Source organism: Pipistrellus kuhlii, unplaced genomic scaffold (genome assembly GCF_014108245.1).
Source record: "Pipistrellus kuhlii isolate mPipKuh1 unplaced genomic scaffold, mPipKuh1.p scaffold_m20_p_9, whole genome shotgun sequence".
Classification (NCBI taxonomy): domain Eukaryota; kingdom Metazoa; phylum Chordata; class Mammalia; order Chiroptera; family Vespertilionidae; genus Pipistrellus; species Pipistrellus kuhlii.
In genome coordinates, this window is record NW_023425595.1 from 31,166,960 (window position 1) to 31,179,020 (window position 12,061).

At 37.0% G+C, this 12,061-nt stretch overlaps 2 protein-coding genes across 2 annotated transcripts; both read left to right on the top strand.

Moving 5' to 3' along the window:
• The first annotated feature begins 3,500 nt into the window (after positions 1 to 3,500).
• Positions 3,501 to 4,445, top strand: LOC118713565 (olfactory receptor 52K1-like). Its single transcript, XM_036428257.1, has one exon. It carries the CDS (start codon positions 3,501 to 3,503, stop codon positions 4,443 to 4,445), a length of 945 nt encoding a protein of 314 aa, XP_036284150.1.
• Positions 4,446 to 11,116: 6,671 nt separating this feature from the next.
• Positions 11,117 to 12,061, top strand: LOC118712777 (olfactory receptor 52B2). Its single transcript, XM_036426885.1, has one exon. It carries the CDS (start codon positions 11,117 to 11,119, stop codon positions 12,059 to 12,061), a length of 945 nt encoding a protein of 314 aa, XP_036282778.1.

Here is a 12,061-nt window from a genome sequence, read left to right on the forward strand (position 1 = left end):
TTGCCCATCTTTTTATTTGATTGTATACCTTCCTTTTGTCATGTTGTATGATTAAACTCTTATCGGAGATAACATTGGCAAATATGTTCTCCCATGCAGTGGGCTTTCTTATTGTTTTGTTGATGGTTTCTTTTGCCGTGCAGAACTTTTTATTTTAATGTAGTCCCATTGGTTTGGGACTTTTTCCTTAGTTTCCACTGCCCTAGGAGCTGTATTAGTAAAGATATTGCTATAAGATATCTGATATTTGCTGCCTGTGGATTCCTCTAAGAGTTTTATGGTTTCCCTCTTACATTTAAGTTGAAACTGTAACTCAAGGAAACTAAAAAATATGAGCTGTGTAGCAGAAAGTGATGCCAAAAGGGTTGCAGGGACCAGCTTATAAAGATACATACTGGTCATTTTGGATATTGCAATTATAATCTATGAAGTTTACTACTATGTATAAAAAAGATAGAGACTTTAATTCAGACATATCTTATTTTTTAATCTTAGTAATTTAGTGGTTAAGTATATGAAATGTGGAACCAGGGATATCCAGATTCAGATCCTGGCATCACTGTTATTAGCTGTAAAATTGTACATAAATTATTTAATCTATTAGTCTCTTTATTTTCTCATCTGTTTAGTGTCATTTATTTTTCCAAAGGCAGCTACACAGATCAGTGAGAAATGAATGTTAAACTTTAAGCCTAGGGCAATGAACATGATGACCTCATAGAACATAAACATAATCATTTTCCTTCATTCTATGGTTTTATAATATTTTGCTGATATATTAAGCAAATACATTCCATATCAAAGCACTCAGCAGACCTTTGAGAAATAATAATGTCCTTATTTATTATCTTAAGGGATAGCTAATAGCAATTACTTGACCTGAATGTAATTTAAGTCATGTGGTTTGGGAAAAGACTCATATCCCAGAGAACCACCGAGTCCCCTGCCATCTACTTCCTTTAATCCAGTGTGATTAGGAGCGGAGTAAAACCTAGCTCTTACTCACTGTGCATAGTTCTCAGCAGCTACTTTTTATAGAAATTGGCTCTCTGGATGAATCTCAGCTTTTAATATGGGTGAGTTGGTATATATGCATGACAGGAAAAGAGAGTAAAGGGCTATATCCAACATCTACATTTATAGAATTATAAGATTCTCAAAAAGATAATTAATGTGTAACTCTTTGTAAACCCTTAAGAAAATTAAGAATAAGTACTGTAGCCTGGCCAGTGTGGGTCAGTGGTTGAGCAACAATCTATGAACCAGGAGGTTATGGTTCAATTTCTGGTCAGAGCACATGCCCTGCTTGATCATCAGTGTGGGGCATGCAGGAGGTAGCCAATCAATGATTCTCTATCATCATTGATGTTTCTATCTCTCTCCGTCTTTGAAATCAATAAAAATATACTTTTAAAAAAAGAATAAATACTGTATACATACAATATGGTAAGAAGGTGAAATGGACCTTTTTTTCCCCATAACTGATGTAAATGTAGCTACGTGTTGAGGAGCTAAAGTATAGGGATTATTGGGTCACAGAAACTATAAATTAGAATTAAAATAACTTAAAAGCTGTTTGACTAAGAAAGGTTTTTGAGTCAGAGAAAGCTGTGATCAAAGAATGCATTTCTTTCCACCAGCATTAAACCTGATTAAGCAACACTTGTGGAAGGAAGAAAATTTAGGACTAAGGTGAAAAAAATCTGTTTAATAAGGCAATCAAAAGACAAGCCATAGTCAACCATTATTTTTTATGTAGTTTATCTTCAAACTAGTTGAGCTATACTAGATAAAAGAGAGGAAAAAGCAGAGAAAGATTTTCAGACTAAATTTTGTGGGACATAAAATTCTCTCCTGAATGGATTTTCTAAAAGAGGATTGACATCTCTTTCTAGCTCTTCCATACCTAGATCTGGATTTCTGTCCTAAAGAAAAACTAATAATTCTGAAAGTAACCAAGGTAAGTTCTGATGAGTAAAACTGAGTGCCTTGTTTGTGCATTTAAATATCAGCTTATTTAAATAAATTTGTTCATATGGGAATGCACTTATCTGAGCATTAATTTGGTGTTCTTGAAAGAGTCTTTATATAGTATTAGAAAGTTTAAAGAGTCCCTGTGTGCTTGGTTTTAATACAAGAACATAAAAAGAGCCTATGATGGAAATAAATATGATCAGATGCAAGGAGGATAAAAAAGACAGGAGTAATAGCATTACTTATGATAGCTGATAATTTTCAAGAATTATTAAATTTTATTTACTCTCAATCAAATATCATAGTAACTCAAAATAAATTACTATAAAGTAGTCATTTAGTTGTGTTATTTTTTCAACTAAAAATTAACATCTACAAAGATTCCAGATGATGTCCTTTTCATATTAAAATCACTAAGTATTACTTTTCCTCTTCACTTCATTAAAAAATAATAATATGAACTAAAATCATACGAATAGTGTATAAATCAAAAGAGATACCAAGTACATGGATCTCTGTAATGTCTAGGATCTTCAGACACAAAATAAAAGTTAAGAACTTGGTACATTGGGAAATATACAGAAGAGGTAGGAAATTAAGATTTTTTAAAAATTGAGCTTAAAATAAGTAGATGTATAAGTTGGAAATGTTTCATAGAAAAGGAGGAAACTTAGTAGAGGCATGAGGCAAATCTCAGGTTTTGTGAAGACTTCTATGCAAAAGACAGGTGTATATAAAAAAGTATCACAATAGGAAAGGGCAACCCAATCTCATGGCTCCTGGGTTTGGTTGTGTGACAGTACTAGGAGATGTAATGGACTGTCTAAAAAATGAGAATCCATACTTAAGAGTACTCACACATCAGCTAGAAAATTATGTTTAAAAACGACTCTCAGATTAATTTCATTTATAATATGACATTTCTATCAAAAGTTAATTTGGTCTTATTTAATCAAAGTATGAATCAAAAAATTATATTGAATTTTATTGTACAGAGATATTAAGCATGTTGGGATTTGTTTGTTTGTTTTAATATATTTTCATTGATTTCAGAGAGGAAGGAAGAGAGAGAGATAGAAACATCAATGATGAGAAAGAATCATTGATTGGCTGCCACCTGCATGCCCCATACTGGGGATCAAGTCCACAACTGGGGCATGTGCCCTTGACTGGAGTTGAACCCAGGACCCTTTAGTCTGCAGGCCAATGCTCTATCTACTGAGCCAAATCAGCAAGGGCCATGTTGGTTTTTTATTTTGGTTTTGTTTCTAATAAATTGTAAGATTCATGACTTGGTTTGTAGTAAGTACTTTGTATCTGGTGGCATAGTTTTTGCCTAGCTTTACTAAGTTTTGTGTGTGTGTTTTCCACTATAAATTACAACCTTTTATGTTTTCTAACATGATGTTTTGGGGTCTTCCAGTTGTATTTTTCATTTTTTGCCAGATTTGGGGTGATGATCTTGGAAGATAACTTTTGTCCTAAAAAGGTTTCCATCTACAAAAGACAGAGAGCAGCAGCAGCACATGGTACCAGCCAATGAATCTCAAACATCTCCAAACACCTTCTTTCTCATGGGCATCCCAGGACTGGAGCACCTGCATGTCTGGATCGGGATTCCCTTCTGCTCCATGTACATAGTGGCTGTGGTGGGAAATGTGACCATCCTGGCAGTGGTGAGGGCAGAGCGAAGCCTTCATGAGCCCATGTTCCTCTTCCTGTGCATGCTGTCGGTCACTGACCTGGTCCTCTCCACATCTACACTCCCCCGCATGCTCTGTCTCTTCTGGCTTGGAGCCCATGACATTGCCTTTGATGCCTGCTTGGCCCAAATGTTCTTCATCCACAGCTTTACTGCCATGGAATCAGGCTTCTTTTTGGCCATGGCCATTGACCGTTATGTGGCCATTTGTCATCCACTGCACCATAGCACCATTCTCACCCATGCTCACATTGCCAAAATGGGAGCTTCTGTTGTACTCCGAGGAGCGGTCTTCTTTTCTCCACATCCCATCCTGCTCAAACAGCTGCCCTACTGCAGGACTCGAGTCATTGCCCACACCTACTGTGAGTTCATGGCTGTGGTGAAGCTGGCGTGTGTGGACACAGGAGCCACCAAACGTTACAGCCTCAGTGTGGCCTCTGTCATTGGTTCTTGTGATGGCCTTTTTATTGTCATCTCTTATGTTCTAATCCTCCGTGCAGTTTTTCATCTTCCATCACGGGAAGCAAGTCTTAAAGCACTAGGCACATGTGGCTCTCATGTCTGTGTCATCCTTGTTTTCTACTCCACAGCTGTCTTCACCTTCCTCACTCACCGCTTTGGCCACAATGTGGCTCCCAGGATTCACATCTTTATTGCCAATATGTACCTTCTCGTCCCACCTTTTCTTAATCCTATTGTGTACGGTGTTAGGACCAAGAAAATTCGAGACTATGTTATTAGTTTTCTAAAGGTAAAGTTTGCCTGATTATACTGTAATTATTTGCAGAGACAGTATCAGAACGTGAAGGGAAGAGTACAAATAATGTATTTCATCTCATAATAGACATGACATTTCCTTCTGCTGAAATAAGACTTTTTATCAGATTCCAATGGAGAAGAGTAACCACACATTATAGAAGTTTCCCAATTCTAATGCAGCTAGTAGGCACATTTTATTTTGTGTACATCTGAATTTTAGGGAGCTTACTTAGAACTTGATAAACTGGAAAGGGGTCCCCTTCTGCTCCCTGCTGCTACTGACCTTCTGTTATATGAATGGGGGGTAATAGTGTATTGTCCAACAAGAAGTGATTAAAAAAGCAAAGAAACTCATAAGAACCTCAAAAAATGCCACAGAAACTATCACCAAATGAAAATCAATCATCACTTAACATTCTATAGAAGAGTCAATATAATAAGATTCATGTCTTCTGAGTGCAAGAAATACTTGCCTATCATTTTCACAATAGGAATGTAGAAAAGTTCCACATTGCAATAATTGTGTTCACAAATTACTATAATAAAAGTAAACCTATATGAATTACCTTTCTACTGTTTCTCCTGTCATACTTACACATCCTTTGCATGCTCGGTTCTGTTTGTAAAGACTCCCGCCTTCATCCAAAAAAATAAAGTTGTTTTTATATCTTCATGGTTTTACTTAGAATGCTTCCCTTTGTCTGGGCACCTTCTTATCTATAAAAAAAAAACTTAGTTATACTTCAAGGTGCATCACCTATTTAAACTCCCCCATCTTAGTAGAAATTTTATTTCCTCAAGTAAAACTAACTAAAAACTGTCTCTACCATTATTGTGAAAAATGCCACTATATATTGTAGTTAACCTGGTATGTCTTTTTCCAATTAAATTCTTAATATAGTTAGAGGTTAAGTGCACTGGCTCTAGAATCAGAGTGTCTGGATTCATCCTTTATCTCCGTCACTTACTATCTGCATATCCAGTCACTTTCTTGGCCTTATTGTCATAATTAATAAAATAGGGATCATAAGATTTCCTTCCCTGTAAGAATTTTAAGGATTAAATGAGTGAAAGCATATAAAAAAAGGCACTATACTAGACTTATAGTAGACTTTAATAAATAGACACTACATAACTGGATTACCATAACAAGTATAATTTTGCATGTTTATTATATGCAAGATTTTGTCAGATATGTATGAGCAATGTACATATGCAAGCATATGTTATCATCAGAATCATCAGAGTTTTAGTTTGATTTTATAAATGAAAAATTTGGATTTAGGGAGTTTAAATAATTTGCTCAATGTCACATGTTGATTAAGTGGTGCTACTTGGATTTAAATAAACACAAAAGTACTCAATCCCATACTTAAAGAGTATCATCCATTTATTTTTTTATCACTAATACCTCTCAGTATCTATGAACACATGAATTCAATGAATGCTTCTGAAGGAATAATTCTATAAGATATTTGAATTTATGTGGCCTGTATTTTAGAACTCCTAATAGTGTGATAGTTATAATTAAGATACTAGCTGAATTAAAATCATAAGGACAGGGTTAATGATGATCTTCTTATAAGATAATGGAGAAAAATAACAATGATACTAGGAGTAGGGACAGATCTCTCTCAGGACCTCAGAGATAGTAAGTGATAGATCTCTCTTATGGAAATGTAAACTTTGGGAATATTGCCATTATGTTGGGTATTTCCTGAAGATGAATTGCCAAGATAAATGTTTTGGCTGTATTTTCTTTGTATTTGGAATACCATGAATTATGCAATCCTATCTAATAAAAGAGTAATATGCAAATTGACTGTCACTCCAACACACAAGATGGTTCCCCCCATGTGGACACAAGATGATTGCCACAAGATGGCCAGCAGGGGAGGGCAGTTGGGAGGGACCAGGCCTGCGAGGGAGGGCAGTTGGGGGCAATCAAGCCTGTAGGGGAGGGAAGTTAGGGGTGACCAGGCTGGCAGAGGAGGGAAGTTACAGGGCAACCGGGCCTGCAGGGAAGGAAATTTGGGTGGGACTCAGGCCTGCAGGAGAAAGCAATTAGGGGAGACAAGTCCTTCATGGAAGGGCAATTAGGGAGGACCCTGGCCTATAGGGGATAGCAGTGGGGGGGAGGACCAGGCTGCAAGGGAGGACAGTTGGGGGCAATCAAGCCTGCAAGGGAGTGCAGTTAGGGGTGACCAGGCTGATAGGGGAGGGAAGTTAAGGGCAATGGGGCTGACAGAAAAAGGCAGTTAGGGGTGACCAGGTCAGCAGGGGAGGGCAGTTTTGGGGGACCAGGCATGTAGAGGAGGGCAGTTGTGGGGGACCAGGCCTGCAGGGGAGGGCAGTTAGGGGCAGTCAGGCTGTTAGGGGAGCAGTTAGGCATCAATCAGGCTGACAGGGGAGTGGTTAGGGGGTGATCAGCTGGCAGGCAGAAGTAGTTAGGGGAATGCAGACAAGCAAGCAGTTTGGAGCCAGCAGTCCTGGATTGTGAGAGGGATGTCCAACTGCCCATTTAGGCCCAATCCTACCGGGGTCCCAAATTGAAGAGGGTTCAGGCTGGGCTGAAGAACAACCTCCCCCCATTCACTAGTTTCATGCACTGGGCCTCTAGTTTAATTATAATACATTCCTTGACAATTATCAGAATTGTTTATATGTTACATTTCAAAATATGAACCAAGAAGTTAATACTTATAAGCTATCTACCAATGGTTCTCAAATTTGAATGTGTAACAATAATAATCACAAAACTAAATATTCAAAATCCATGAATGAAATTCTAGTAAAAAAAAAATGCAACTTATTCATATATTCATACAACAAAAATCACTTTATGGGATGGCAAAATGTGCCAGATTGTGCTAGAGAGGAGAGAGAGAGAGAGAGAGAGAGAGAGAGAGAGAGAGAGAGAGAGAGAGAGAGAGAGAGAGAGAGAGAGGGAGAGAAAGAGAGAGAGAGAGAGAGAGAGAGAGAGAGAGAGAGAGAGAGAGAGAGAGAGAAATAGGTCTCCATGCAGCCTGCTTCCAGCCACCTGACTTGCCTGTGGGACTCCTCAGCTTGCACACACCCTAGCACAGCTCACCTAGGTGTGCCTTGCCCCTAGGACTTCCTGCAGACTACACTTGTTTTAGCCACAGTCCCAGGGACTTACCTCTTGCAGTTCCTACAGTTCCAACCCCCTATAGCTTCAGCTCCAGGACTGTGTGGTTTGTCCTGGGACAAACTGAAGCTCAGTTTCCCTTAAACTTGGTATTGTGCAATATTTTTTTTCTAAATCTTCTCTATTGCTCCTACTTTAATCTCAACTCCTTGTTTCTGTTACATGGTTTATTTACCAAACAAGGCTTTAATTTAGTCAGTTAAAATGTACTTAGTACATACCTTTTTTCCAGCTTTTTTGGTTTTTAATTGCATAGAGGAAATTAAAATTTAATTTCACTTTAAGTTTTGCTTATGGAGTTGCCAAGGTCACAGGAAATTAAGATGTTTTAAAGTATTGGTTTTGAAGCAATGTGTATGTAATTATAACTGCAAACAGTTCTACCTTCTTTTACTCTAAGTTTGATCTCATATTAAATGATTCCTCAGCCCTTACTCTTCTCCTCCAGAATGTAAACCATACACACCACCTCTTACAACACACACACACACACACACACACACACACACACACCACACTAGTTCTACAATGCTCCCACCCAAACATCTGCTTTTAAAATTTTTTAATTTATTGGGGTAACATTGGTTGGTAACATTATATAAATTTCAGATGAATAACTTCATAATACAGCATCTGTGCTCACAACCCAAAGTTTACTCTCCTTCTGTCTCTTTAACTACAGGTGCTACATTCAATAACTGGCTCTAGACTTTGTTCCCCATAATATTCAAGGCAAGTAAAGCACTTTGCCTAACAGAGAGGTCCCTAGAGACCCTGGAGGGGAAGAGGAGGCAGTGACAAACCAGCATTAATATGCCTCTAGCTCAGACACTTCATCTTATTCTGGACATCAACAGATCTTGTCTGTACTTCATGTGGACAGTTGCTTTGCTGGTCCCAGTCCCACTGTGGTCAGACTCATAACCATCTACAGGTACTATTCTAGGAAAAGAAAGAAGAAGAAGGAGGGAAAAGAGTAGAAAATCCTGGGATACAAAGTCATGTAGGAAAAAGAGATTCCTAAATACCACTCACCAACCCTATTAAGTCCATGGTTCGGTTCTGCAATTTTTAGAATACCCAGTGGCATTCTTTTGGAAAGAATACGAGTGTTTCTAATTTTTACACCTAAATTGATGATCTCTTTACTTGAAATTAATGTTGATATTGTTGTTGCTGGCAATTATTTTTGATAACTCAGGAAAAAATTTACCATGTTGCTTAAATCACTAATAATATCCTAATTCCATCACCAGATGGGGAATTTTATCAGGAATATATTTATCAATGTGTTCCTGATTGATGATCATTCAATTTCTACCCATAGGGTATCTTTTCTGTTTGAATTTGTGATAGGGCTATTTCCTTATTAAACTGAAGTGCAGCTTTTAAATTTTTTAGCATCTTTTATTTGATCAGGTATCTCTCTTGGATACTAAATTCTTTTTTTCATTCAAGAATATAATGAATCTAAAAATATTTGAGGATAAAATTACCAGGGTCATCAAATCTTTTTTATTATGTTGTCAGTTCAAGACTATTAATTTATCCTAGTTACAGTTCCTTCTAAGAAACAAAAAACAAAAAGAATAGTATGTCCTGGCCAGTGTGTCTCAACTGGTTGGAGTGTCATTCTCTGCACTGAAGGGTCACAGATTCAGTTCTCAGCCAGGGCACATACCCAGTTTGTGGGAGGCAATCAATCCATGTTTCTCTCTCTCTCTCCCTCGTCTATCCTCTCTCTCTAAAAAATGGAAAAAAATATATTCTTGGGTAAGGATTAATACAAACAAAACAACAAACAAACAAAAAAGAACATTATTTTTTTGCATCTTTCACTTAAACTTTGTACTTCATACTAAAAGAAGAAAATATTCAAAGAATTATGTCAAGAATATTGTTTTATATAATGTGATTCAATGATGAATTTAATCCTCATTACAATTTTTAAGGTAAGGTTTATCCCACTTTTGATAAGAAAAAAAAATGATGTTCAAAGGCTTAAACAATTGATCAAATTACATCTGAGTGATTTCAAAATAAGTGGGAGGGCTGAGATTGTTTCTCAAACATGTGTAATCTCAAAGATCTTGCTATTATCACTATACCAAGTTAAATTCCAGGAGACCAACCTATTATTCAGCTATGCTATGCCTTTTACCAAATTCAGTTGATATATGACATACTTAGATCTGAAAATATTAATTATATAATGTTTACATGTGGGATTTTAGCAACTATACCACTCTATTTTAGTATATTTAGAATAAATTAATTATCAAAATAGATAAATAATCCAAGTTCATCAACAATGAAAACAAAATGACACAATATTAATATTACTGTACTTTTATTTTTAAAGCAACTTTGTGTTATATGGTTTCATCCTAATTTCAGTTGTATATGGTCACAGGAAATGAAAATGTTTTAAACTTGATTTTGAAGAAAACTATAGCAATTTCTATATAATTTTAGATGCAAACAGCTCTGAATTGAAAATGTTCTTTGGTGTGATTCTTTTAAATATTATATAGTTGTAATATTTCTAACAAATATTTGGAATTTAAACTTTAATCATGAAATTTATTTTCAATCATATTAATAACAAAAAAGCTATATTTGTATTTCTTTACTATTTTTATTTACTATATACTTTTATGTTTTTTACTTTTAATCTGTTAAATATACTATTTAATCTATAACATCAAATAATTTATAAATATGCATTTCTATTCAAAATAATTATGTAGTTCAAAATGTTCAGCAAATACGGTAGTCTTATTTTTATGGAAATATGTATTACAATTAATTACTAAACTATGTTCCCCATACAAAACCACATGGATTCACATATATATATATATATATATATACCACCCCAAAACTTTACTTTACCCACTGTCTACCATGTTTTAATACTAAAATACTGGAACTTGAATATTAAACTGTTATCTATTGAGGCTTTTTTTGGAATCCACCTTTGTCATCCAAAATTTGTTTATTTCTCCAGAATGTGTGTCAGTTGTAAGATCAGCCAGTTTCTGAAGTCCTTTGTAAAAATCAACAAATACTCTAGAGAATCCTAAAGAACCAAGGCCAATCTCAACTTCCTCATCTTGAGTGAAAGCCGTGATTTCTAGCTTTTACCTATAACATTAAAATGTTGGGTCTCTTGCCAGGCCCTGCTATCTGAGAAAAAAAAAAAAATCCTATAGGATTTCACACAGTGAATATTAAATGGAATCAGAGCTACAATCTAAACTATGGAGTTAATATGTCTTTATTGAGAATTAATCCCTGAGACTATTTTTTCTTTTTGCAGCCTAGGATTATCTCCTCTCTCACTACAAGTTGCAGAAACATTTATTTGATAATTAGTTGACATGATATAATTATGATTGCCACCATAAGGTACTACCCCGTGTTTTAAATGGAAATATGCCCTGATTTCAAATGTCCCTTGTTTCTTTCTCTTCAGGAATCAGCCCTTGGAGGAGCTTAGGGTAGGAATGTCCTTTTGCAACAGCTCCATTCCTCAGCCTTTGACATTTGTCCTGGCTGGAATTCCTGGCCTGGAATCTTCCCATGGCTGGTTCTCTGTGCCTTTCTTCTTGGTCTTTGTCATTTCAGTCATTGGCAATACCACCATCTTATGCATCATCCTAGTGGAAAGGAGTCTTCATGAGCCCATGTTTCTCCTGCTGGCCATGCTGTCAGTTGTTGACTTCTCCCTGGTCAGTGTTACTGTTCCCCGCATGCTGGGCATCTTCTGGATGAATGCCAAGGAAATCAGCTTCAATGCTTGCCTCACCCAGATGTTTTTCATCCCTTCCTTTTATGTCATGGAGTCTGGGATCCTCCTGGCCATGGCTTTTGACAGATTTGTGGCTATCTGGCACCCTCTGAGATACACAACTATTCTTGCTAACAACATGCTTGTGAAGATGGCACTGGCTGTCCTGGCCAGGGCAGTGGCAGTGCTGACCCCAGCACCCATCCTAGCAAAAAGACTGGAAAGCTTCCAAACCCACGTCATTGCTTACTCCTACTGTGCCTACATGGCTGTGGTGCAGATAGCCTGTGGAGACATCTCTGACCACATTGTCTACGGCCTCATGGTTATCGTAGCATCTGTGGGATTTGATCTGTTTTTTATCAGTCTGTCCTATGGGCTGATCCTTCATGCCGTCTTTCGAATACCCTCTTGGGAGGCACGGGGCAAAGCTCTCAGCACATGTGGCTCTCATCTTTGTGTCATTGCTCTCTTTTATTCTCCTGTTGTCTTTTCTGTTCTGGTACAGATTTTAGGCTATCATATGGCTCCTCATCTACAGATTATCATTGACAATCTCTATTTCCTGGTGCCTCCCATGATCAACCCTTTGATATATGGAGCCCGGACCAAGCAAATGCGGGAGTGGGTACTTCGGATCCTGCACTGTCGTGGAGACTGA

Coding starts and splice junctions, on each gene's coding strand:
- LOC118713565 (XM_036428257.1), top strand. CDS start 3,501: ATGGTACCAGCCAATGAATCTCAAACATCTCCAAACACCTTCTTTCTC.
- LOC118712777 (XM_036426885.1), top strand. CDS start 11,117: ATGTCCTTTTGCAACAGCTCCATTCCTCAGCCTTTGACATTTGTCCTG.